The 26,445-nt window shown below is 49.3% G+C and overlaps 2 protein-coding genes across 4 annotated transcripts; both read right to left on the minus strand.

The window, feature by feature from the left end:
- Positions 1-713: 713 nt before the first annotated feature.
- On the minus strand, positions 714-15,185 carry ELK1 (ETS transcription factor ELK1). 2 transcript variants are annotated; one of them, XM_043571564.1, is made up of 7 exons: positions 14,971-15,124; positions 7,860-7,917; positions 6,691-6,964; positions 4,041-4,490; positions 2,958-3,404; positions 2,190-2,291; positions 714-2,104 (listed from the first exon to the last, which is right to left on the minus strand). In XM_043571564.1, the coding sequence occupies exons 3-7, from the start codon at positions 6,898-6,900 to the stop codon at positions 2,006-2,008; spliced, it is 1,308 nt and encodes a 435-aa protein (XP_043427499.1). In that variant the 5' UTR covers positions 6,901-6,964; positions 7,860-7,917; positions 14,971-15,124; the 3' UTR covers positions 714-2,005. The 2 variants fall into 2 exon arrangements, with proteins under 2 accessions (XP_043427499.1, XP_043427498.1); XM_043571563.1 differs by lacking the exon at positions 7,860-7,917 and having other exon boundaries at positions 14,971-15,185.
- A 1,121-nt stretch (positions 15,186-16,306) lies between these two features.
- UXT (ubiquitously expressed prefoldin like chaperone) lies at positions 16,307-25,467 on the minus strand. Of its 2 annotated transcripts, XM_043570057.1 has the most exons (7): positions 25,340-25,466; positions 25,053-25,159; positions 23,567-23,648; positions 23,360-23,427; positions 22,982-23,089; positions 16,626-16,689; positions 16,308-16,407 (listed from the first exon to the last, which is right to left on the minus strand). In XM_043570057.1, the coding sequence occupies exons 2-7, from the start codon at positions 25,148-25,150 to the stop codon at positions 16,354-16,356; spliced, it is 474 nt and encodes a 157-aa protein (XP_043425992.1). In that variant the 5' UTR covers positions 25,151-25,159; positions 25,340-25,466; the 3' UTR covers positions 16,308-16,353. The 2 variants fall into 2 exon arrangements, with proteins under 2 accessions (XP_043425994.1, XP_043425992.1); XM_043570059.1 differs by lacking the exon at positions 16,626-16,689 and having other exon boundaries at positions 16,307-16,407; positions 25,340-25,467.
- Between the last annotated feature and the right edge of the window lie 978 nt (positions 25,468-26,445).

A 26,445-nucleotide genomic window follows, 5' to 3' on the forward strand; every position in this document is an offset into this window, starting at 1 on the left:
CATCTTTTCTCAGGTGCTCAGTCTTTGCTAGTCTCACACGAACAGTGTCGACACACACAATCACGCGTTCCTGGATCTTGTGTCTCAGGCACCCATCTGGCCTCACAGCCATTTTCTCCTCATACCATCGACTTTCCCCACAAGGCTGCCATGGCTTCAGTTGCTACCACAGCATTGCGTGAAGTTTCACACACAAACCATCTCCCGGTCATCTGCTTATTTACAGTGAAGTGTCTCTGACCATCTCCACTGCACCTTCGTGCCCGTACAGGCTCACACATCGTTTTGGTCACTCGGTCTGTCTCGCTCACCATCATCAGCCTGTCAGTGTCGGGGGTGTGGCCCCTGCTACCTTTGCCTAAACAGGACTTCACACGCACCTCCGGTCTCGTGCACAGTACCTTAATCAGTCATTCCGTCCCACAGTGATTTTCTGCCACACAGCCATAACTTCTCACATAGACACGATGTCGCTTGTGGTTACAGCCACCACTCTCTCATACACGGTTTCACACGCATGCATGCACGATCACAGCTCTCCACACTTGCTCTCTTCTTCACACATGTGGTCACCGATCTGCAGTCTCTCTGACACACACCGCCATGCTACCTCTCGTAGTCAATTTCACACCCTCACCGCCCTTCATACAAACTCCTGCCTGTCACAGTCAGTCCCAATGGTCTCAGGGAAAAACGGCTAGCAGACTCCAACATCACCTTTAAAAATATATATTTACAGGAACAATTCCCCATTCTCTGGGACTCTTAGAAAAAAAAAAAAGATCCATTTTTTTTGGAGAAGTAAAACAAACGGTGGAGACAGGTGTAGCACCGTCCCCCAAATCACCAACCCCCAGGTCCCCAGGCCCGGGCTGGACCAGTGCTTACAGGAGGTGAGCCCAGGAGTCTTTTGAACCCACCCTCCTCTCCAGCCTGGAATTAAGATAGGATAGGCTTTATGCCCCCCATTCCTCCCTCCCAACTCCAGGGACACTTAAAGGGTCCTTTGTACCCGCCCGCAGGAAATTGGGGGGCTGGGAGGGAGGGAGCTGAAAATACACGTTTGGTATCAAAAATAAACACTTGGGGGTGGCAGGAAGATTCCCCCCCAAATCCCTTCCTTCCCACCCACCCCATCTCAGATATAGGAAGAGATGCTCCCCTCTCCCCTATTGAAAAGCCCTGTTTAAAAATAGATTATACTATCAAAATGGCAAGGGGTGGGGGACAAGGAGACCTGGAGTACTGGCTGGAGGGGCCCCCCAGACGGGGACCACTCCCCCCAAAAAAACCCTCCATTGGGAGGTAACAGGCAGGACCCCAGGAGTTTGGCAGACACAGGAATGGCTTCTCAGGGGGAGAAGAACAAAAGGAGCATTTCTCCCTGGCCAAAAAGATGGTATCTGAGAGAGAGGCTGGGGAGGTGGAAAATCCTATTTCAAGGGTGTGAGACTTCCTCGGCCAAGACTCCCAAACCGTTAAACGGCACAAATTCTTCCTGGACCCTTGGGTATGGCCAGGAATAATAAACTACAATAAGCTACCTCTTCTACCCACACCCCCAAATGGAGACAGGGCTCCCTCAGCTTCCCAAGGGCCGGCTGAGAAATAAATAAAGAAAAGGTCCTTCTCAAGCCAGACCCCGATTATCTCATCTTAGGGGAAAAATGCAGAGATGGGGGAGATGTCCTCACCACCCCCCTAAAAGGGTTGGGCCAGACTCCTCCCAGTGGCCTTCAAAAAATAAATAAATAAACCGCCCCCACCATTGCAGTAGGAGGCGTGTAAGGGCGGCCACTGGGGAACTGACCAAGAAGAGAGAAGTTGTTGTGTTTCCTGTGGAAGGGTTATTGAGTGATCCTTCCTAAGAATCCCTACCCTACCACGACTAGAGCACAAGTCTGTCAGCTGAACTATGTTTCTCCTTGAGACGGCTGGCTGGAGAGAAGTTCAGGGCCATGGATGGAGTGACCCCAGAAGGGAGTGGTGGCGGTGGTGATGGTAGTCATGGCTTCTGGGGCCCTGGGGAGAGCACCACGGGGGTTGAGAGGCCATCCACGCTGATGGAAGGGATGTGCACCTGGGCGCTGCCACTGGACGGAAACTGGGGACAGAAATAGGGAAAGGTCAGGGATGGGGGCCATGCCAGGGTCTCTCACCCTCTCCGAGATGGGGGACGGGGATCCTACCTGGAAGGAGAGCTTGGCTGGGCTACGGGGTGCAATGGGACTCAGGGTGCTCCAGAAGTGAATGCTGGGGGGCAGCGAGCTTGGCGTCAGCAGCACCGGGGTCTGTGGGGGAAGGGGTGGGTGGAACTCAAGTGAACACAGAGCAGGTGTGGGAAAATGGAAAGAACTTGGCTCCAGCCCCACCAGATTTCCCACTCGGACTTCTGAGATTATCTTCCCAAACTGCACAGGCTTACACCCTAACTACTAAGGTCAAGCCCAGGACACCTCTCCAATGTTATACAGACCACCCCTCCCAACTCCTGAGAACCCACCTGCAGCTTCGCTGGGCAAGACCACCTACAAGACCCCATCCACATGCCGTTTTCAACCTCCTAAGTCACCAACCCATCAGCTTAGGATCAACCTCCAACTCTTACATCCCACTCAACCATATACCTCACAGGAAACCCGCTAAGGAAATCCCAGATCAAAAAGCCCCACGCAGGTTCCTCAACCCATGCCCCAACCCACCAAACAGTTCCCGCACAAAGCCTCTCGATCCCTTACCACAAAACTCCCCACACCAGCCCTTCATTCGGACAGCCCAACCCAAGGCACTGGAGACTAGTGGGCCCTGTGTTAATCAAGCCCCGTCCCTCCAGCCTGGGGTCTCAGTGCAGCCAATCCGGCTCGAAGGCCCCACCCTCCCGCTCATTCAGAGAAACCACACTGGCTCTCGCAGTCTAGCTCCTCCCTCGCTCGCCCCACCCCTGCACAGGCACTCACCAATGTGTGCGTAGGTAGCAGGGACGGGGTCAGCGCTGGCCCCGGCGCCTGCAGCCCAGAGCCAGTTCCCGATCCTGGAGTCCGCTCGGGTCCTGGCCCACCCAGCAGGCTCGGGCTGAGTGGAAGCTCCAGGTCCCGGGGCTTCCGGCCCTTCTGAGGCTGGGCGATCTCCGTGTTGGAAGCAGTGGAAGCCGCGAGACCGCCGACCTGCGCTGTTGTCTCCATGACGACCGCGGGCAGCCGGGCCGGCCCACCCTCCGCAGGAGGAACTTCCGGCCCGGCCTTAGCGGCTTCCTGCACAAACCCCGCCTCCCCACCGACAGCGGCTTCCACCTCTTCCTTGGGCCCGTCCACTTTCACTTCGGGGGGCAGTGGCCTGCCCAACCCGGGATCCACATTCATCTCTTCTGATTTAGGGTTCTGGGCCTCGGGTGGGGTCAGGATGACCTGAGAGAGGAGGGCGGGCGGGTAGAGGGGGTGCATAAGGATTGCTGGGCTAGCGAAGCCAAGGACTTCTCTTGGAAAGCAGGACTTTGTAGCAGGGGGCATGATCGCACATCAAGGCAGGTACATCGACAAGACGTGGGGCTTTGCCAAGGATGTGGGGCTTCTTCTGGGGCAGCGTCTCTCCAGGGACAGGGCTGCCCCTCAGGGTGGGCTTCCCGGGGACACTGCCCCCATTCATGAAAGCAGTGGTTCTCAAAAATTTGCTTTATGGATTAGCAGCATGTGCCTCACCTGGAAACTAGTTAAAAATACAAATTCTCGCGCTCAACCCCAGATCCACAGAACCAGAAACTCTGGGGAGTGGGCCCCAGCAATCGAGTTTAAAAAGCCCTCCAGGTGATTCTGATGAACGCTAAGGTGAGAGAGTCTATGCGTTAAGCAAATAAATTCGGGCACCTTGTGTAGCTTCATACTTGCATAGCTCTCCTCCCCAACCCCTTCTCCCAGGGAACTTCTGTGTCCCTCCTTCCACCATATCTAAGTAGGACGTTTATGCTCCTTCTCCCACCAGCCCACCTCCTCATTTGGGAACTGTATATCCTCCCTCTTACTGAATTTCTATGTTCCAGTTCTTACCTGCAGAGGCAGGCCAGCCTCCTCAGCCTCCAGGCAGGCCTCCAGGGGGCTTGGACTGGTGCTCCTGCTCCCGGAAGGGGGCACTGCAGCTCCTGCAGGGGCGGTGTTGGAGAGCACTGAGGCAGGCCGAGAATGAGGGGGCGGCTGTGGCTGTGGCTGCAGGGACTGGATGGTGAAGGTGGAATAGAGGCCTGAGCGCATGTACTCGTTCCGGCTGCTGCGCGCCAAGCCACCTGGGCCTGCCATGCCTGCACCCTTGGGTGTGCCTGGTTTCCCAGAGGCTGTGTCCCCGGGGACAGTGTGTACAGCGGTGGGGGCCACATTTGCCACAGTGGAGGTGATCGACACCTCAGGCTGGGGCGGGCAGTCCTCAGTGGAGCACCTCGCGACCTCGGGGTAGGACACAAACTTGTAGACGAACTTCTGGCCGCTCACTTTGCGGATGATGTTCTGGGAAGGGAGGAGACAGGATAGAGGGCCTTAGAGGAGAGGGCCAGAGTTGGGGGGGGGGTACGGATGGAGGGTGGAGGGGTGCATCTCCCAGGGTCTTTCTTGCCCCTCTCCTGTCTTTTTACATATATGCCATCCCACCTCTGTGTCTGCCCCTGCATGGGTCCCCCCTCCCAGCCTATCTTTCACCCACGTCTTTCCTGATTTGGGGGCTCCTCCCTTCTCCTTCAGTTTCTACCTCTCTTCCCCATCATGATTTCCTTCTCTGTATTCTCCCCAGTTTCTCCCCTCTCTCTCCTCTGCCTTCCACAACTCTTCCTTTAGTCTACTGCCATTCTCCCCCTTCCCCTGTCTCCCCTCCGGGTCTCCTTCCCATTAATCGCCCTCCGAGTCTCCCTGTCACTTCTTATCGCCATCCGTCTGCACCCCGCGCCCGCCCCCAACTCAGAGACACACACCCACACCCTGAGGCACCTTTCCACAAGGGGCCCACCTAGGGGAGTCGGTGCAGGAGTAGGCTCCAGGAACCAGGGGTGTCTGGGGGGCTAACAGGGCCAGGCCTTGCGGGGGTGGCTGCCAAGACAGTGTTGGGAGTGTAGCTGATGCAGTAAGGCAGGAAAACAAAGTAACTGATGTAAATATTGGAAGAGACTAAATTAATATAGAAGAATGTGGTGAGGAATTGCTGATATGGAGAATTATGTAAAGCTATTGATACAGAAGTACAACAGGGCAACGTCACTAGGGAGAAAAGGCTGAGGAGCCTCACTCTTTTTGTTTTGGGCTTTTTTTTTTTTTGCTTGTCACAGTTTCTTTTTTTAAAATGTTTATTTATTTGAGTGAGAGTGTGAGTGAGAGAGAGAGAGAGAGAGAGAGAGAGCGAGCGAGCGCTAGCAGGGAAGGGGCAGAGAGAGAGCTCGGAGACACAGAATCTAAAGCAGGCTCCAGGCTCTGAGCTGTCAGAGATGATGACCTAAGCCAAAATTGGATGCTTAACCGACTGAGCCACCCAGGTGCCCCTCACAGTTTATTTCTTGACTGAGCTGTAACTGAGGAGCCCCATTCTTAATACTGTGGTAGACTTTAAAGCTAAGGCCGTTAGAAAATGGAGTGACTGACAGCAAGTAGATAAGAGCATTAAAATACTGGTGTAAATATTGGGGGGAATCTCAAGGCTGGCTGGGTAGATCACAGACCACGTCTGAGATATTTCAGGATAGGTCAGGAGGATCTCAGGGATGTTGCAGTGGCCTCATTAATATTGTTTTGGAGGTTTCAGCTAAAGGAATAAAATATGAAAAATGGAATAAATGCTATAAATAATTAAGGGTGTGCAGCATAGGTCCAGGGCTGTCCTAGGGGACAAGAGGCATGTGGGGGGCACTCGGGCACCTTAGAGACCTCTTAATCCTGGTCAGGTATGTCACAGGGTGGGTCTGTGTTTCTCAGAAAAGGAATGAAGAGGGGTATTCATTAATATTGTTTTGGAAGTTTCAGATAAAGAAGAAAATGAAATAACTGGTAAATTTTGGGAGAGGGGAAACACAGCACCAGTGTGGGAGTCTGAAAGGGTAAGGAAAATGTAAAATTTTAGCTATAGGAATAAGATGATAAAATAATAAACACTGGGGTGGACCAGTGTTGCTCTGGGAATGCAAGAGAATGGGGTGTGCGGCTGGCATTATACATGTTGTTTTGGAGGTTCAGCTAAAGGAATGAGAGAAGAATCGATAAAAATGTTCAGTATCCCAGAGGATGAGGTACAGAAAGGTTGGTATAATACTGTCATGGAGATTTTGATGCTGGGAATAAGAATATTCTGGAATAAGAGTGGATTATGAAATAACTGAGGAAGCCCAGGACTGGTCCAGTTCCAGAAGACAGGATGAGGAAGAGTCATTTTTAATGGTGTTTTCAAACATTTTTAGCTGTAAGACAAGAAAACGAAATGTTGTGTGGGGGGTGGTGGGGTAGGGGTCAGTATTAACACTGCTGTGAAGGTTTCAGCCAAAGCGGTAGCCCAAAGGAAATACCTGAGCTAAACGTCTGGGGTGCCCAACACCGGTGTGAGAGTATCAGAGAACGGGGTAGGAAATAGTAAATTTTGTTTTCAAAGTTACAGCTCCGACAAGTAAAGCAAAAAAATGAAATGACTGACGCAAATGTCGGCAGTTCCCGGTCCTGGCCTCCGAGGCCTTACCTTGTCGTAGTAGTACCGCAGGGCCCGGCTGAGCTTGTCGTAATTCATGTTGGTCTTGTTCTTACGCAGCCCCCACAGCCGGGCCACCTCCTCGGCATCCACCAGCTTGAACTCACCGCCATCCCGGGAGGTCCAGGAGATGATGTGGCCGTTGCCTTGTTCTCTCAGCAGCTGCAGCAGAAACTGCCACAGCGTCACAGAGGGGTCCATCGCTGGGGGAGTGCTCACGCCATCCCAGGGGTACCTGGAGGGCAGATGGCTCAGAGCTGAGAGGCTGTGAACACAGAAGGAGGCAAGGGTCAGCAGGAGGAGGATTCCTTTTCTCGCCATCTTGGCTCCACCGCTGTCCCCGAAGCCCACCATCATTCCCTAAACCCCCTCAGACTAAATTCTAAGCTCCTCGGCCTGGCTTTGGATGACCCCTCATAATGGTAGGAGACTTTGGGGGACACGAGGATGGTGTGAATGAATTTTGCGTGTGGGGCAAATGTGAATCTTTGGGGGCCAGAGGGCAGACTGTGGTAGGCAAAATAATGCCCCTCTCAAAAAGTGTCCACATGCTGGGGTGCCTGGGGGACTCAGTCGGTTAAGGGTCCGACTCTTGATCTCGGCTCAGGTCACAATCTCATGGTTCGTGAGTTGGAGCCCCGCGTCGCATTCTATGCTGACAGCGCAAAGCCTGCTTGGGATTCTCTTTCCCTCTCTGCTCCTTCCCTGCTTGCTCTCTCTCTCTCTCTCTCTCTCAAAAATAAATAAAATAAACTTTAAAACAAAAAAAAGGGAAAAAAATGTCTACCTCCTACTCTCTGGAAACTAGGAGTATATTATGTTACACGGCAAAAGGAACTTTGCAGATGAACTTAAGGTTATAGGAATTCCCTCTTCTCTGCAGGGGATACGTTTCAAGACCCCCAGTGGATGCCTGAAACTGTGGACAGCACCAAACCCTATATATACTATGTTTGTTTCCTATACATATACACACAGGATAAAGTTTAATTTATAAATCGGGCACACTAGGAGATTAACAAAAATAACTGATAATAAAATAGAACAATTATGGCAATATACTATATAATAAAAGTTATGAGACTGTGCTCTCTCTTCTCAATATCTTATTGTTCTGAACTCACCCTTCTTGTGATGATGTGAGATGACAGAATACTTACACAATGAGATGAAGCGCGGTGAATGATATAGGTGTTGTGACATAGCGTTAGGCTACCACTGTAAGGAAACAAGAGCCCTTAACCCTACAACCTCAAGGAACTAAATTCTGCCAGCAACCTGAGTGAGCAGGAACCAGATGGTCCCCTGGAGCCTCCAGAAAGGAATGCAGCCATGCCCACACCTGGGTTTCGGCCTGGACTTCTGACCTCCGGAGTGCCGACATAATAATGTACATAGTTTTAAGCAGCTGGGTTTGTGATAGTTTGTTACAGCCAGGGTGGAAAACTAGTATAATGCCCCTCACCCGAACGTTTTCATTTGTATCCTCCACCACATCAAACATCAAGTTTTCCAGGAGGTTCCTTCCACTAGCCCCTCATAAAAGCTGTTCACTCTGTGTGGGGCTCCCTTCTGCCTACAAGTCTCTCCCATCATTCGAGTCCCAGCCACAGGAGCCTTGCCTTTCTGAAGCCTTCCTGAAACTCAATGTCTGCCCTCTCCTGTCTCTCTACTACACATTCCTTGGGCCTGTTACTGTCCCTGTATGTTCTCCTTCTTGAGAACAGCAATAGCCAACGTTTATTAGGTTCATAACACTTGGCTGGCACTGTTCCAATCAGGCAATATGGCCTAACAGACAACCGCTCAGGTTCAAGAGCCAGATTGCCAGGATCGGAATCCTGGTTCCGCTACTCATTAGCGGTGTGGCCCTGGGCATATTCTTTAACCTCCTTGTGCCTCAATTTTCCCATCTGTGAAATAGGGATAATAATAATGCCGAGTTCACAGAGTTACTGTACAGATTAAATATAATGTGCCTGGAGTACGATAAGCTTTTAATAGTTATTAAGTTCCTAATGTGTTCCTGATTCCTTACCTACTATTCCAAAATCCAAAAAGCTCTAACAACAGAAAACTTTATAAGCCTTTGGGTGGCAAAACCAGATTTGAAGTGAACAGGGCCCTTTCTGGTCTTTATTGATCCTCACTCAGTGTGACTGTTCGTACATTTTGCTACAGCGGTGTTATGTAACATCTTGTATGTGCACCTTGTTGCCTTTCTAAAATCTGAAAAATGTGCAATTCTGAAACACATCTGGCCCCCAAGGGTTTTGGATAAGGGCATGTAGACCTGTACTGCTATTTTTATAGGTACTGACTCATTTATCTCTCATCACAACTCTGGAAAGTAGGTGCTCTTTATTATCACTAATTTACAGGGGAGGAAGCTGAGGCACAAAATGTCCAAGTGACGTGTACAGGCCACAGAGCCTAAGTGGCACAGCCAGGATTCGGACCCACGCAGATTCCAGTTGTCTAAGCCTTTAAACCCTTAGGCTAAACTGCCCCCACACTGCTTCTTCAGCACATCCTGTGGAGAACAGGACCACCCCTGCCCACCACCCCAGAACTGCCCTCTTTGCTGAGGGTGAACTGGAAATAAACATGGAGCTTCCTATTTATTCTCAAGGAATGAGCTTTCATCAATCACCTGTTCACTGGCTGGGATTGTTGGGTTCAGAAGACCTTCCAAACCAGGTTTCAAAGAACCTTCCTCTATTATTTATAGCTTGATTCTTTAATCTGTAATGAAATATCCAGTACGAGCCTCTCAGGTCCGAGCTGTTTTGAAGCTCATTTGGCGGACATGATTTTAGGCTATTATACAAGTCACAGAGCCATGAAGTGTCCACATTTGAGAGTCCTGTCATCAGAGGCTTTACTGGGTTTATTTCAAAGACCTGCCTGTTTCAGAGGCACAAAGAGTTCAGTGTGACTCCTGGTGGTGGAGACAGGCAATTTTACCAGTTCCTCTTTCATTCGCGCTAGAACCTATCAATTAAGGTGAAATCCAACCTACCAATTAAAGTGAAATCCGACAGTTTGCTTCAAGCCTCAACAGCACACAGGGTTTTCTACTTTGTTTATCGTATTTCCCACTTGACCCCTAATGAGAGTCCTAGTAATTTGCCTACCTCAAATGTGTTTACTTCTCTTCACCTCATTCATTTAACAAGCATTTATTAAAAAAATTTTTTTTAAATGTTTATTTTTGAGAGGGAGAGAGGGAGAGAATGAGTGGGGGAGGGGCACAGAGGATCTGAAGCAGGCTCTGCACTGACAGCCTCATGCGGGGCTCAAACTCACGAACCATGACATCATGACCTGAGTCGAAGTCGGACTCTTAACCAACTGAGCCACCCAGGCGCCCCTAGCAAGCATTTATTGAGCGCCAGGTGCTGGGGATATGGCAGTGAACAGACAAAAATCCCTGCTCTAGTGGAATTCACACTGTAGTGGGGAAGACAGATAAGAAACAAGATAAATGAGTACAAAAATATGTCAGATGGTGAGAAGAGCTATGGGAAGAAAATGAAGCAGGGAAAGGAGTTGTTATTTTTGAAAGGGTAGCCAGGGGAGGGTAGGCACTGAGCAGCTGACATTTGAGCAAAGGCCTGAATGAGATGAGAGAGTCAGGTTTGTGATGACCCCGGGAGCAGGTCGATCCAGGCAGAGGACACGGGGACACAGCCAGGGTGAACGACCCGGAGGCTGGAGCAGTGCTGGGCAGGTCAGAGGAAGAGAAAGGAGTCTGGCAAGGTCAGAGAGGAGGGAGTAAGGGCACAAAAAGTGGTAGGAGGTGAGAACAGAGGGGCTAAGGAGGCCAGACTGAGTGAGGCTTTTTTGGGCCCTGCAAGGACTGAGTGAGAGGAGAGCCACGAGAGGGCTGTGAACAGAGGCGTAAGAGGCTGTGACTTGGATTTTAACAGGATCCTTCTGGCTGTTGTGAAGAGACCAACTGTAGGGATAGGAGAGGCTACTGCAATAGTCCAAGTGAGAGATGGTGGTGGTGGCAGTGGAACTGGGGAGGGGTGGCTGAGTTCTGGACAAAATGTGAAAACAGAGTGAACAGGATTTGCTGACAAAAAGGATGGGGGTGGGTGAGAGAGGCATCATCAAGGGTGATTCTAGGTTTGTGGCCTGATCGCCTGGAACGATGGAGCTAGGACCAACTGAGATGGGAGCGCTGCAGGAGAGCAGGTTTTGAGGCGAGACTGGGAGGTCAATTTTGGAGATCGTCTCAGAGGCCTTTTAGACACCTATATATATGCTATGAATAATAATATTGATTTTAAAAATAGTCCTACAGCGCTGGCTGTGTGCCGCATATCATTTAAATCACTTGACTCAATCATCAAAGCAACACTGTGGGGTGGGCATTATCATGATCCTCCCATTTTCCAGATGAGGAAATAGAGGTGGAGTTTGCCGGCTTGCCCCAAATCACGCAGCCAGAAGCTGGCAGAGCTGGGGTTCAAACCCAGGCAGTTTGGCTCCAGGCAGTGATCCCAGCACTTTACAACACCAGTTCTCTTTGATGAGAGACAGAAGGGGAAGACCCTAGAATGTGACAGGGATGGTATTTTTACACAGGGTGAGCAGGGAGGGTCCCCTCCTGAAGGGGGGGAGGGAGCAAGCCATGCTGACATCTGTGGGAAGGGTCTTTGTACACAGACTGCTGTACACAGACTCTAAGGTGGCCACAAGTTTGGCACACTACATCACGGGCACCGTGAGTTCATCCAGGTCCCACCTCTGAGGATATGAATGTGCCCTTCCCTCTTCTCACGCCTGATAAACCCTTTATTCTACAATCATCAAGTTCCAGTATCTCCCAGGCAGAATTAAAATTCTTCCTCTGTGTGAGCCAATGTGACGAACAACCTGTATGCTCTCGCAAATCTGTTCTTCTCTCTGGGTCTTCGGTCTCATACTCCTCTGCCCTGTTCTAGCTGTGTGACCTTGAGCAAATTCCTTAACCTCTCTGGGTCTGTTACTGCAACTGTAAAACATCCTCAAAAGATACTAGTCTCAAAGGCTTTTGTGAGGATTAAATGCCAATATATGTAAAGGACTTAGAAAACTATCTCTGGCATGTGGGAGACACCCAACAAATGTTAGCTCTTAGCTTGTGTATCAAGCTAAGATACACAACCACCCCTCTCCAGTTCTCCTCCTCCCCCCCGCCTTATATATCACCATGGCCTATACCATCTGGCTCTTATCACCACTCTGACCTTGCCTCCTGCCTTCTCCCTCCACTCTCCTCCAGCCACACTGGCCTCCTGCATGTTTCTTCTGTTTTTAATATTTATTTTTGAGAGAGAGTGAGTGGGGGTGGGGAGACAGAGAATCCCAAGCAGGCTCCGTGTGGTCAGTGCAAGCCCGATGTGGGGCTCGATCTCACGAACTGGGTTCGATGCTTTACCGACTGAGTTACTAGGTGCCCCATCCTCCTTCAGGTTTCTTTCTTCCTTTTTTTTTTTAATGTTTATTTGAGAGAGAGACAAGAGTGCAAGCAGGGGAGGGGCAGAGAGAGAGGGAGACACAGAATCTGAAGCTCAAGGCTCTGAGCAGTCAGGATGCGGGACTCGAACCCATGAACTGTGAGATCATGACCTGAGCCAGAGTCGGATGCTTAACTGACTGAGCCACCCAGGTGCCTCCTCCTTCATGTTTCTTGAACCCTCTAGGCACAATCTGACCTCAGGGCCTTTGCACGGGCTGTTCCTTCTGCCTGGTACACTCTTCCCCTGGACATTATGGCTCCCTCCCTGACCTCCTTCAGGCCTTAATTCAAGAGTCACCTTCTAAATGAGGCCTGCCCGGTGCCTAAGATTTCAACCACCCCCATACTCTATCCTTGTCTTCCCTACTTCATTTTTCCCCCTTGGTGCTTGTCTAACATACTAGATCTAATTTTACTTACTGTTTTATTTATATAGTCCATCTCACCCACTTTTAGCAAGCGTCTGCTCCACAAGGGCAGGAATTTCTGCCTGTTCTGTTCCCTCCCGTATCCCCAGCACCTAGAAGAGTGCCTGGTACTCAGTAGGTGCTAAGTGTTTGCTGAATGAACAATCCCAACTAGCTTCTTAATGAGCTCTCATATGCCCTCATCATCTCTATCTTCCTCCCCGCTACCCTGATTCGTCTGAAATTATATTTTTCACATTCATTCATGCAACACATTCTTATTGAGCACCTACTATATACTAGGTATATTTACCCAGCAGTAAATAAGCAGACAAAAATTGTAAGCCCTCATGGGACTCCCGTTCTAATGGGGAGAGACAATAAACACAATCAACTGGTAAAGTGCACAGTGTATCTGATAGTGATACGGGGCAAAAGGATCAATAAAGCAGAGAAGGGACTTGAGTCCTGCTAAGTATGCAGGTTAAGATGGTCAGGGACGGGCTGACATTTGAACAGAGCTCTGAAAGGAATCATGGCGAGATCAGGGCTACAGTGTTCCAGGCAGGAAATATAACGAACACAAAGGCCCTGAGGCTGGATCACATCTGATGTGTTTGAGGATGAGTGAGGAGCTCACTGTGGCTGGAACAGAGCTGAGAGGACAAGGTGCAGGAGGTGAGGCCAGACAGGTTACTTGTTTTATTGACTCCCGGGCATTCTTTACACTGGAGGGGAGTCTAGCTCTGATTTCTCCGTTTTACAAATAAGGAATCGGGTGCAGGGAGGAAGTGGTTAAATCACTCAGGTCACAGAGCTGCTGGGATTGGGGGTGGATGGGTGCTGACACAAGGTGTGGAATGGAGGCAGCTCTGCAGGCAGGGGGAACAGCAAAAACAAAAGCTTGGAGATGAGAAGTCATTCGGTTTTTAAGGAGCGGGGTCTCACGTGGGATGGGGTGAGGTGAGAGAGGGGAGCCTCAAAAATTATTTTGTGTTGAGGGGCAACCTAACTGGGGACTTACCTCTGAATAAGGTATTGAACCCCTATGCCAAACTTTCCTCACTACCTGTCTCATAGGGTGATGGTGAGGATTAAATGAGCTCATTAATATACAGCCCCTTGCCAGGTCCCTAGTGGGTGCTCAATAAATGTTGACTCCTAATGGCATTATCACTATCTTTAACGTATCCATTTATTGGAGTGAGACCGAATGTCTTAGTGGTTAATGATGTATATGAGGGGGTGTGTTCTAGAGTGAAAAACACCTGGGTTCAACAGGCACACAGGGTGATCCAATATTAAGAAAGAAGGATGGTAGGGGTCGGGGAGAAGGCCACGGACTGATCCACCACAAGGAAAGGGAGAAGATAGAAGCACCTCCCGCGGGAGGGATTACAAAGCTCTGGACTCAGGGGAGGGTATGGGGGTGTGTGCCTGAATGCAAGCACATGGGTGACAGGAAGGCCAATGAACAGATCCACTGCAAAGGTGGGGGTGGGGGGAGTGCAAAGGCTCATCTAATTTACTGGGGGCAAGGGAAGCAGAAAGGCACACAGACTGCACAACAGTAGAGGAGAAAAGCCATCACACAGACTGATTAAAAGAAGGGAACGAGGCCATGGACTGGGCTACTGAAAATGGGGCGATAAAAAGCACTAAACTGACCCACTATTAAAAGGAAGGGAGAAGCCCAAGGACCGGAGCTACAGTCTACAAAAAAAGGAGGACAGGGCAATGGGCTGATAACTAGGGGGATGTGAATACAAGCCTTTAGACTGATCCACAGTAAAAAAAAAAAAAAAGATGTGTGAGAGAGCCATGGACTGATGCGCTGGGGGACTGGAGGAGGCAGGAATACAACTTCACAGATTAACTCACTGTTAAAGGGGGTGGGGGGGGTGCACAACGCCACGGATTGATTCACTACAAGGAACAGGAGTGGTGGAACAAACAAGGCCACAGACGGGGTCCTTGAAAGTTGAGGACAGGCGAAATAAGAACACTCAGGTGCACCTACTGTCAAGGAGTCGGACAATGCCAGAGACTGCTCCCCTCTAAGTGGGGGTGGGGGCAAGACCGTGGGCGAGTCCACTGTAAGGTGGGGTGGGGAGAAATATAAGCACGCAGACCGATCCATTATCAAACAGGAAGGGGGGTCAGGCCACGGTCAGCTCCACTACAAGGGGCGAAGGGAGGGGACAATACCACAGGCAGGTCCACCAGCCGTGGAGGTGGCGGTGGGCAGTCGAACACAGGCAGGCCACGGGCCAAGCCACATCCCTTGTGCGGGGGCGGGAAGGATACGTGGGGTCAGGGACTGGTCCTCCACCCTCCAGGCCCCGGGCTCACCTGTGTGTAGCGCAGTGGCAGTGTTGGCAGCTCCGGGGGGCGGGGGCTCCATGCGCAGCCCCACCGCCCCCCAGGCCCGGGCTCCGAGGCGGCGGCGGCGGTGGCGGTGGTGGCGGCGGCGGCGGCGGCGGCAGCAGCTAGAAGCCGCCCCTGCGTTTCCTCACCGCTCACGTGGGACTACTGAGGAGGGGCCGAGCATTCTGCCGCTCGTTGATTGGACAGAACACCGAGGATCGACCGCGCGGCTTCCAAGGCTGGGGAGGCGGGCCCTGCCCCACAGAGCTACGCCGTGATTGGCCCAAGGGGAATTGATGGAACGCAGATGGCCGCCTGGGTTCCGAGGGGGCGTGCCGGGCCCCTCCGGTGCTTCACGCTAATTGGCTCAAGACTGACAGCCCGTGGGCGATTGACAAGATCCTGGGGGCGCCTGCCTCACATTGATTGGCCTATATGGAAGACAGCCTCCGAGGATAGGGGCCGATGGACCCTGCTTTCTGCTAATTGGTGGATGAGGGACTCCTAGACAGCTGCCAAAACACCAACGGGGCGGTGCTGCACGCCACGCTGCTCAGCGGAAGCTGGACTTGTATGGAAGTGGGCGTAGCAGCCGCCTGGAAGGGGGTCGGGCCAGGGCTGTGCGTAGGTGGGCACGGTAACTCTATAGTGATTGGCTAGAAAAGACGAGTTTAGAAGGGGACAGAGATAGGAGGGCTGGACAGCCGCCAGGCACGCAAAGGGACGTTGAGTGGTGGAAACTAAATGCCTACGAGGGTAGCGTCGAGCAGCAGCCAGTTATACACGGGCGGAACCTGGCTCTGCATTGATTGGCGGAAGCTGGACTCAACCTAGAATAGGGGCCGGACCAGGGAGGGAGGGATTCGGCTTTGTGCCCATTGGTGGAAGCTGGAACTATTTAGAAGCGGGGTGAGGCCAACGTTTAGCCGAGACGGGCGTGGGCGTAATCTAAGGTACCCCAGTAATGATTAGGGTGTGGGAGAGGGGCAAAACTTAGGGCCAGGAATGAGTGTCTTGGGAACAAACCTCCACCTTGAACGGGCCCATTCTCTATGATAATTCAAAGAGTTGTGTCCAGGAAAAGAAACAGAAAGAAGAGCCAGGTGGGGGGCCCAGGTTGCCAAGGCGACAGAAGGTAGGGCAGAGCAGAAAGTCAAGTGGCAAATGCTGCTAGGCAACAGGCTGGAGGCGGGACTTCAGGGGTGCTTTAAAGGTTTCACACGGAGACTGGATCTCTGGGCCTCCTGATAACTTTGTGCTTTAGAATCAGGGCACTTGAGCAAACAGCAGGGGTTGAGGTGGGGAAAGAAGGGCCATGTGACTCAAAGGCATTCAGGCTCTTTAATGTCTGGGGAGGCAGGGAAGAAGTCAATGGTGAGGTGTCTCCGGGAAATTCTGCAGGCCTTGCAGCTCTCTAAGCCCCTGAAAAAAGAGGACAGAAGAGATTGAACAGAGACTGGGTCCAGGCCCCATCCCAGGCTTGCTCTGACCTCCCCTCCCTCAGAGCCAGCCTGGCTCCAGCTTGGCTCCAGCTTAGAGAGAAAGATGGTCTTTCTCGTCCCTGGCTCTCTCCCTTCCTCAGGTCACCACCCTGAACACATTCGGAGACAGAGTCTGGGAGTGGGGTGAGCTGCTCTCACCTCTAGCAACATGTGGATATGGGCCTTGATATTCATGGAGTCCTTGGTGAGGCTGTCGCTGAGCCTGGAGAAAAGAAACAAGAAAAGGCGAAGTGGGCCCCACTTAGGCTCATGAGGATGCTGCTTCCTCATCACTTCAAGAACTACCTGTGTCCTGGATGACTTCCATGTGGCAGGTGGAACCTACTGCCTCACCTGCTCCTATGTGGAGATGCCCTGGCCACCACCTGGACTGCACTGATTCAGAGACATTTATTGAATCCCCTACTCTATGCCAGGCACTTTTAGGGACTGGGGAGAGAACAACAAACGCAATAAACACAAATCTCAGCCTTATGGAGCTCGAGTTCTCATTAAGAGGGACAAATGGTGGAATGACATACAGAGTGTGTCGGATGGCTATAAGTAAAATGAAAAAGTCAAATGATAAGAGACGATAAGGAGTGCGGGAGTGGGGCTACAATTCTAATTAGAGTACTTACAAATGACTGTACTGAGAAACATTTGACTAAAGACTTAAAGAAGTGGACCACGTGGATCTATGGAAGATGAATGTTCTGGACACAAGGGCTAGCACATGCAAAGGTGTGAGTGTACCTGGCATGTCTGAAGCACAGCAACGAGGCCAGTGTGGCTGGAGAAGAATAAGCGAAGGGGGACTGTAGGAGGGGAGGTCAGAGAGGTAAGCCGGGGAGGCAATCGTGTAAAACCCACCAGGCCATGGTAAGGACTCTGACTTTCACTCTAAGTGATGTGGGAGCCAAGGGAGGCTTGTGATCAGAGAAGGAATGTGAACCGACTAGGGTTTAAGAGGATCCACCTGGCCGCTTTGTGGAGGACTGGGGATAAGGAAAGCTAGTGTGGGAGCAGGAAGTCCAGTGAGAAGGGTAGTGTAATAGTCCAGGTGAGAGATGGAGACTCAGACCGCAGTGGCAGCAGCTGAGGTGATGAGAAGTGACTGGATTTGGAACATACTTGGAAGGTAGGGTCAACAGGATTTAGCAAAGGTTGGATGTCAGGTGTAAGAGGACTCAAAGAAGATGCCAAAGCCTAAGCCTGGAAGCTTAACTGGGCCTAACTGGGAAGCTGGAGTTGTCTGAAACCACTCTGGCTCTTGACTGCGGAGTTACATAAACCAGTCAATTCCTTATATCTTAATGTTTGTTTATTTTTGACAGAGAGACAGACAGACAGAGCATGAGCAGGGGAGGGGCAGAGAGAGAAGGAGACACAGAATCCAAAGCAGGCTCCAGGCTCCGAGCTGTCAGCACAGAGCCCGCCGCAGGGCTTGAACTCACAGCGAGATCATGACCTGAGCCGAAGTCTGACGCTCAACTGACTGAGCCACCCAGGTGCCCCTCAATTCCTTATATCTTAGAAGCCAACTGGGATCAGTCTCACTCAAAAGAATCCTAACTGATACCAAAGGTCAAGGAAGGCCCTTTTGAAGAATGAAGAGTGAGTAAGAGTTAAACAGTAAGAGGGTCTTTTCCCCCCAAAAGGCCAAGAGGCAGGAAAGAGCTTTTGCAAGAGCTGTTCAGGAAGTCAGAGGGTTAGGAATTAAGTGAATGGTGGACAGAAAGTCCAAGATAAGGTCCAAGAGGTAGGAAGGGGCTAGATCACGCAGGGTCTTGATACTGTGATAAGGAGAAATATGGATTTTATTGTGCTGAGCTATCACAGAAGTCAATTTTAGGCAAATTAAATACAGTAAGAAAAGTATAACAATATAGAATGTTGAATTGGAAAAAAAACAGTATTGTAAACTCATTTGTATATCAATGTCTCCCAAATTTATATTTTCAGTCCAGACCCCTCTCCTGAACTCCAGCCTTGGGGGTTTTAACCACATCTTCAAAAACTTCCAATGTTAAACAAGCACCCCATGCTTAACAGGTCCTAGACTGAACTCCTGATCTTCCCCATCCAAATCTTCCCCTTCTTTATCTTCTCCCTCTCAGATAATGGCAACTGCATCCTTCCAGTTATTCAGCCCAAAACTCTTATACCCCACATCCTATCAGGCATTCTATTTAAAATTACAATCGCTCCATCCTAGGCAATGTGTCTTTTCCTTTCACTATTAAAGTATAATTGGTACAGAACAGAGTTTCAGGGGTACAACAATGAGTCAATATTTATACACATTGTGAAATGATCACCACAATAATACTAGTTACCACCTGTTACCATACAAAGTTACAAAAAAAAGTTTTCCCAGTGTTTCTTCTCTCCATTCCATGCTTTTCTCTGTAGCATAGTCAACCTGTGTGACATACTGTATCATTTACTTATTTTTTATTATCTGGCTCCCCTGACTAGATAAGCTGTGTAAGGGCAGAGAACAGATCGGTCTGCTTTGTGCCCTGCTGTATCCCTAGGAACCAAACAGTGCATGGCACATAGTAGTCACCCAATGTACGCTGAATAAATAATTAAGTAACTACTCTGTTCAAAGGAACCTGAAGTCCTCAGAAGATGGTTGAGTCTATGTTTAAAGACAAGAAATAGGGGTGCTTGGGTAGTTCAGTCGGTTCAGTGTCTGACTCTTGATTTCTGCTCAGGTCATGATCCAAGGGTCGCAGGATCAGACCCTGCGTTGGGCTTTGTGCTCAGTGTGGAGCCTGCTTAAGATTCTCCCTCTCTCTCTCTCTCCCTCTGACCCTCTCCCTGACTCCTGGCACTATTTAAAAACAAAAACAAAAAAAGACAAGAAATAAATGAAGCCTGGTATTGTTGTCAGAGAGCAAGAATGCTTTCAAGAATATCTGGGGTAGGGGCCCCTGGGTGACTCAGTCAGTTAAGCATCCAGCTCTCGATTTTGGCTCAGGTCATGATCTCATGGTTTTGTGAGTTTGAGCCCTATGTTGGTCTTTGTGCTGACAGCCTGTTTGGGATTCTCCCTCTTTCTGTTCTTCCCCTGCTCATGCTCTCTGTCTCGGTCTCTCTAAATAAATAAATAAATAAATAAATAAAATTTAAAAAATAAAAAAAACTAAAATAAACTCACAAAAAACATATTAAAAAAAATATCTGGGGTGGTACTCAAAGAACAGAGCAGTGAACCTGATCAGATTCTAAGGGCAATTTGAACATCAATGAAAATAACAAAATTAGTTAATGGTACAAGCTTAGTCTATGAAAGGCTATGAGTTGCAACATTTTTTAAAAAGGAGAAAAATACAAAGTCTACCAAATGCTAGTTGTAACACAAATGGAAGATGTTTATTTTTTTGCTACTGATTTAAATATGTAAGGCAGTGTTAATGGTCAAATAGTTATTCTGTCTCTCCTTTTTATTTTTTTAATTTTTTTATTTTTTAATTTTTTTTTTCAACGTTTATTTATTTTTGGGACAGAGAGAGACAGAGCATGAACGGGGGAGGGGCAGAGAGAGAGGGAGACACAGAATCGGAAACAGGCTCCAGGCTCCGAGCCATCAGCCCAGAGCCCGACGCGGGGCTCGAACTCCCGGACCGCGAGATCGTGACCTGGCTGAAGTCCGACGCTTAACTGACTGCGCCACCCAGGCGCCCCTGTCTCTCCTTTTTAAATTAATTAATTATTTATTTATTTTTAAAGTTTGAGAGTGAGTGGGTAGAGGAGGGGCAGAGAGAGAGGGAGAAAGAGGGAATCCTGAGCAGGTTACACACTGTCAACGTGGAGCCCAACACAGGGCTTGAACCCATGAACTATGAATGAGATCATGACCTGAGTCGAAACCAAGAGTCAGACATTTAACCGACTGAGCCACCCAGGTGCCTGCCCCAAATTCTTTTTTTTTTTTTAAAGATTTTATTTATATTTATATTTTATTTTATTTAAAAAAAATTTTTTTAATGTTTATTTATTTTTGAGACAGAGAGAGACAGAGCATGAACGGGGGAGGGTCAGAGATAGGGAGACACAGAATCTGAAATAGGCTCCAGGCTCTGAGCTGTCAGCACAGAGCCCGACGCGGGGCTTGAACTCACTGACCGCGAGATCATGACCTGAGCCGAAGTCAGAAGCTCAACCAACTGAGCCACCCAGGTGCCCCAAAAGATTTTATTTTTAAGCAATCTCTATACCCAATGTGGTACAACCCTGAGATCAAGAGTTGCATGCCCCACTAACTGAGCCAGCCAGGCATCCCTATTCTCTGTCTCTTCTATAGTTACACGTCTCTTTATGGTGTGGATGTGTATTCTTTTCTATGTAATCAAGAAGAATATACACAAAGATAAGATCCTCCTGCTCCCCCCAAAATAATACTAAGAATAGGAAGGACTGACAGGCCATTTGGTTACATAAAAAAACAGAGGGGGAGTGGAGAGGGGAAGTTAGTTCAAAGTGAGTTGCAAGTAAAAAAGTCTTTTCAAAATGAGAGTGAACTACCCCACAAATTTTCATCTCCTAGAAAGATTAAACTTCTAGAAGCCTAATTACAATAAACTAATAAATGATTCAATCACATTTCTCATCACAATAACCAACCAGGCACTGACAATATATTTATTAAAAATTTTTAAAAAATGTTTATTTATTTTTGAGAGAGAAAAAGAGAGGGAGAAGAGCAGGGGATGGGCGGTAAGGGGGCGGGGGGAGTCCCAAGCAGGCTCTGCGCTGACAGTGGAGGGCTTGGTCCCACAAACCATGGGATCATGACCTGAGCCAAAATCAAGAGCTGGACTCAACGAAATGAGTCACCCAGGTGCCCCAGGTACATTTTGGGGGAAAGACAGCAAGTCTCAAAAAAATTAAAATCTACCTGAAGGCTCAGGATCCTGTGACATACAAAGGAAAGCTTTGTTATAAATAAAACAAATGGATGTGGTCTAAATGACCAGTAGTTCAGAACTGTGTTGGCCCATGAAAGCAGCCCCTTGACCCCTCCACCAATTGGTCTGATCACTAAGATTAAGAAATCTCAGCAGGTCTGAGGCTCTTTTGGGTCTACTAACACCAGAACCCTGGAAAGGTCTGAAAAGAGAAGAATCACTAAAACCACAAGAGAGGCGATGCTGGAAGAAATGAATGTAGGAATAAATATAACCCAGAAGGAATTTTAGATGAGTGGTATTCACTCTTGTGAGATGATATTAATCTAAATGCATTGCTCAGTGTCCCCTCTCTTGGCAATTTTGCTACATGGCAGTCACAGTGGTCCTCTTGCCAGGAAGGCTCTTCCCCAGATAGCCCCTGGGAGGCCTTCCTTAGCTACATTTCAAACCTCTCATCCACACTCCCAATTTCCCTTCCCTGTACAAAGCCTTAAACTCAATTGGAGCCCATACTTTCTCCCCACATTACCTCCCTGCTGCCATCACCAGAAATCTGCTTCAATCCCCACTTCAATCTGTTTCCAACGTACCCTTTTTAAAAAAAAAAAAAGTTTGTTTATTTTTGAGAGAGAGAAAGAGTGCGAGCTGGGGAAGGTCAGAGAAAGAGGGAGACACAGAATTTGAAGCAGGCTCCAGGCTCTGAGCTGTCAGCACAGAGCCCAATGCGGGGCTCGAACTCACCGCAAGATCAGGACCTGAGCTGAAGTCGGACACTCAACCGACTGAGCCACCCAGGCGCCCCTCCAACATTCGACAAACACAGAATGCCTACTTTATGCCATGTACTATTCTGGTCACTTGGGGGTATGGACAAAATATCTCCCTTTGTTAAGCTTACATCCTAATGGGCAAAGGCAATGAATTTTAGAAAGAAGTAAAATTACACAGTAAACATTGAGAGGTCATAAGTAGAACAAGGGAGGGGAATGAGGAGAGCCAGGGGTCGTGATTTGACAGTTAGGCTATGGAAGTCCTCATTGAGGAGGTGACATTTGAGAAAGACTTAAACTGAGTTAGGGGAAAGGAAGCCAGGCGTGTACCTGGGGAAAGAGTGTTACAGGCAGAGAGCACAGTCCCTGCAGTCAGGTGGGCTCGTTCTGAGGGTGTTTAAAGAAGCCTGGGAAGGTCAGTGTGGTGAGAGCACACTGGATGAGCAGACAACTTAGGAGGAGGTGAAGTCAGAGATAGTTTGTTTTACTGTTACTGATTTATAGGCCAAAACCTCCTGGATCTGGTCAAAATTAGGCCTTCAAGGGACCCTTCTGTCTGCCTCCCCGCCACCAAGTATGGAGCCTGGCATACAGCAGAGAGCCAACAAATGTTTGTGTGGATGGACAATACAAAGACCATTTATTGAGTGCTTACTATGTACTATACTTGGGGCTCAGCTTTGTATCTCCACTGTCCTCAGCCCTAGCCTTGAGGAGGAGGGGAGATGGGCCCTGAAGTATCATCCCAGGCAGCCATGGGGAAAGGGAGAAGGGTGTTGCAAATGGTGGTATTTTAGACACTATCCTCATAGAATGGACTTACTCTGTGAGGAGGTTGCTCTTACGATCAATGAACTTGAGGGCTTCTGCCAGAGTCAACTCCAGGAAAAAACCATATCCAAGGGCCACATAGATTCGTGAAGTGTCTGGGCTGAGGAAACAATGGTTAGAGGAAGAGCGGGATGTCCTTATCACTGCATACTATACAGTTTCTTAGAGATGGGTTTTTTTTTTTAATCCCCTCCTCCCCCTTCCCCAAATTGAAGCTCTGGGAGGGTAGGGATTTTGTCCTATTTGATTTACTGTCACATCCCCAGCACTTAGCACAGTGTCTGGTAAATAGCAAATAGTCAAAAAAATATCTGTTGAATGAAGAGGGGAGCTGAACCCTGTGGGCTCATAGGGGCAGATAGACACTCACACAACTGTGTCAACGAAGAAGTTACAGCCCAAATCCACCTGCATATATAACTCCGAGGGCTTAGCTTCCTGTGGGGCCAGGGAAAAAGAGGTAGGGGTCAGTGGTCAACTTTTAGGTCAGCTGACAGGTTTTGGTCTGGGGTCTCTCCTCCCATCCCCCTCCCTTGTCCACATACACCATAATGGTACCAAACCTTGGTGTCTTTACCTGAAGTCGCTCAATGACATTTCTCAGTTGAAGGTATTTGGCCAGCTGCTCATATACCTTGTCACGATGGTCCAGGACTTTTCTGATGGGACAAGAGGAGAATGGTGACCAACAGGAAGCCCTGGCCCTCTCAGAATACCTCACAGTATGACCCTCTGAGACCCTCATGTCACCATGCCCTAAAGAAGCATTTTAGTGCAGAAGTGAAGGTTTGGATTGTGAGTCAGACTGCTTGGATTTGAATCTAGGCTCTCTTTTTTGACTAGTCGTGTGACTTTGGCAAGTAAGTAACCTCTTTAGGACCCAATTTACCTACCTATAAAATAGGGATGACAATTATTACCTCAGAGTCATAAAGAGAATTACATGAGAGTTTACTATAAAGCACTTATAGGGGTGCCTGGGTGGCTCAGTGGGTTAAGCACCTGACTCTTGATTTGGGCTCAGGTCATGATCTCACAGTCGTGAGACTGAGCCCCAAGTTGGCTGCCCACTGAGCATGGAGCCTGTTGGGGATACTCTGCCCCTCTGCTGCTTGCACACTCTCTCAAAAATAACATAAAAAGAGCACTTAAAATAGTGCCTGCCAAATAGTAAGCTCTATGTATGTATTAGTTAATATTTATTAGTATTATTATTAAAATTTTTTTTAATGTTTACTTTAGTTTTGAGAGGGAGAGAGAGAGAGAGAGAGAGAGAACATGAGCAGGGGAGGGGCACAGAGAGAGAGAGAGAGAGAGAGAGAGAGAGAGAGAACTGTAGGTGGGATCCAGGCTCTGCGTTGTCAGCATAGAACCTGAGGTGGGCCTCGAACTCACAAACTGTGAGATCATGACCTGAGCCGAAGTCAGATGCTCAAGGACCGAGCCACCAAGGCGCCTCTATTTCTTAGTATTGTTATCACACTGCCAATGCCTCTTTCCAATCAGAATGTCCCATTCTCTAGAAAATTCCTCCCTCTCTTTTAGGATGTTCAAGGTCCTATTTCTGAGTACTCTATTTCCTACTCAGACTAGTAAGGATAGTAATAATTTTTCATGCTCATTGAGCCTGTAGTATCCATATTAAATTCTTTACAAGGAATGAACACAAAAACTCAAAACAACCCCCTGAGGAAGGTCCCATCAACTTTCCCATATCACAGATAAGAAAACTGAGGCACAAAAAGGCGAGACGGGGTACACCGTCTTCACAGGATGGAGAAACGGCCAAGCGAAGGATTCGAACCCAAGAACTACCGGTTTGGAGCCCAACTCGGCCCGAGATGGGAGGCTGCGCATGCGCGGACACACCCTCTGCTAAGACCGCCACATCCCAGTCCAGTCGCACCCCGGATGTCGTCGCCCCTCCTTCCCCGCTCGATGGGCGCACGGGGCCGACCTCCGAACGTCTTCCCCACCAATCAGAAGGCTAGGCCCTGACTTCAAACGCCCCGCCTCCCCACGTGGAACGTTCCAAACGCCCGGCCCTCCACACTGTCACTCACCGCAGGTCCCGCTGCAGCACGTCGCAGATGAAGGCCTCATAGCGCAGCACTTTCTCCCCTGTGGATTCCAGCGCCCGCCGTTTAGGGGGCGTCGCCATGATGGGCTCCTGAGGAATGTGAGGGGGGGGCAGACCACGTTGATCACTCAGTTTGGCCTCAAGCACGGTACATCTGCACCCCCCTCAACAGCCGAAGTGGGCTCGTCCGACTCCTGCCAGGGGTTCTGCCTTCTGCCCCTCCCAACTCTGGGACCTTGCCACCCAGGGACACCCAAACGCGGCCCTCACCTTAGAGCCGCCGGCAATAAGAACAGTTGCTATAAACCGCGGCTTCCGGGTGGCGCGGGTGAATGACGTACGCTAAGGGCTAGGGCCAACCAAATAGCCAGGTGGGGAGGGGCCGCTCTGAAGGGATGAAAACCGCCGAAGCAGAGGCGAGAAGGGCGGGGCTTTAGGGAATCCGGTGAGAGTACTAGACAGCAGCGTGTGGGAACAGGGATGCGCGCGGAGCCTGTGGGGACCGCGCGTGGCTCGCGGGGGCGGGCCTTAATGGGATTTGGCGGGTTCTGGGTGAGGCGGGGCGTGCAGGTGGAGGTAGAGAGAGAGTAAAGCGTTTGGTATTTAAAAGTCAGAGCTTCGGAAGCAGCCAGACAAGAATTGATTTTGGTTCTGGTTTGTAAAAAGGAGAGGGTACATCCCTGTGATCTATCGCCGTGGATTTGGATTCTTCACACGGGAGATTTGGGTTTGGCTCCCGGTAATGGGGATGGATGTGAGCATTAAAAATTTTTTTAATGGAGACAGAGGTCCTAAAATTCATCTTTGGTAACTCCGGCTTTGCAGCTCGCAATTCCATAACCAGGATCCGAGCAGATACTGACAGCACACTATGTCTATTACTTCATTTAGTAGAGGCGTCAAGTGACGGGTCGCTGAAGTCCTCTGCTCGAGATCAGCTACTCTGTAGTTAGAAATAGTTCCAATGTCTTTATTTAAATGTGTAAACTTTTTATTCATTCGTATGCGCTGAAGCTAATGAATTTATTTTTCTATGTTCGGTTTTCAAATAATAGCATCAAACCCAGCAAGTTCAGGCTGAGCCTGAAGGAGAACCCACATGCCAGATCCCTCAAATGCTACTCCCGCCTATAGGGCCTAGAGCACTCAGCCCTACCAGGGAAGACTTCTCAGATACTTTGTGGGTTTCATGTGTAAAAGCAAGTTTTTCTTTCAAATGCTCATAACCTAAGCAAGTTTTCTTTGTTCTTAGAACATGATTGTAAAAGAAATGTGATTTTAAAAAAATACGAAATTTTATAGAATGTCAATCACTCAATACATATAAAAGATAAATGAGCAGGACATTAAACAGAGTGCACTTAGTTATGGATACC

Source organism: Prionailurus bengalensis, chromosome X, assembly GCF_016509475.1.
Source record: "Prionailurus bengalensis isolate Pbe53 chromosome X, Fcat_Pben_1.1_paternal_pri, whole genome shotgun sequence".
In the NCBI taxonomy this organism is placed as follows: Eukaryota; Metazoa; Chordata; class Mammalia; order Carnivora; family Felidae; genus Prionailurus; species Prionailurus bengalensis.

Excerpts from the sequence above, each read along its gene's own strand:
- ELK1 (XM_043571563.1), bottom strand. The coding sequence starts at position 6,900 with ATGGACCCCTCTGTGACGCTGTGGCAGTTTCTGCTGCAGCTGCTGAGA. Across the intron at positions 3,405-4,040 it reads AGGCTGGCCTGCCTCTGCAG|GTCATCCTGACCCCACCCGA; the intron begins GTAAGAACTGGA and ends CTCCTCTCTCAG. Across the intron at positions 2,292-2,957 it reads TGCTACCTACGCACACATTG|ACCCCGGTGCTGCTGACGCC; the intron begins GTGAGTGCCTGT and ends CTTCCCCCACAG.
- UXT (XM_043570057.1), bottom strand. The coding sequence starts at position 25,150 with ATGGCGACGCCCCCTAAACGGCGGGCGCTGGAATCCACAGGGGAGAAA. Across the intron at positions 23,649-25,052 it reads GTGCTGCAGCGGGACCTGCG|AAAAGTCCTGGACCATCGTG; the intron begins GTGAGTGACAGT and ends TTGTCCCATCAG. Across the intron at positions 23,090-23,359 it reads TTCTTCGTTGACACAGTTGT|CCCAGACACTTCACGAATCT; the intron begins GTGAGTGTCTAT and ends TTGTTTCCTCAG.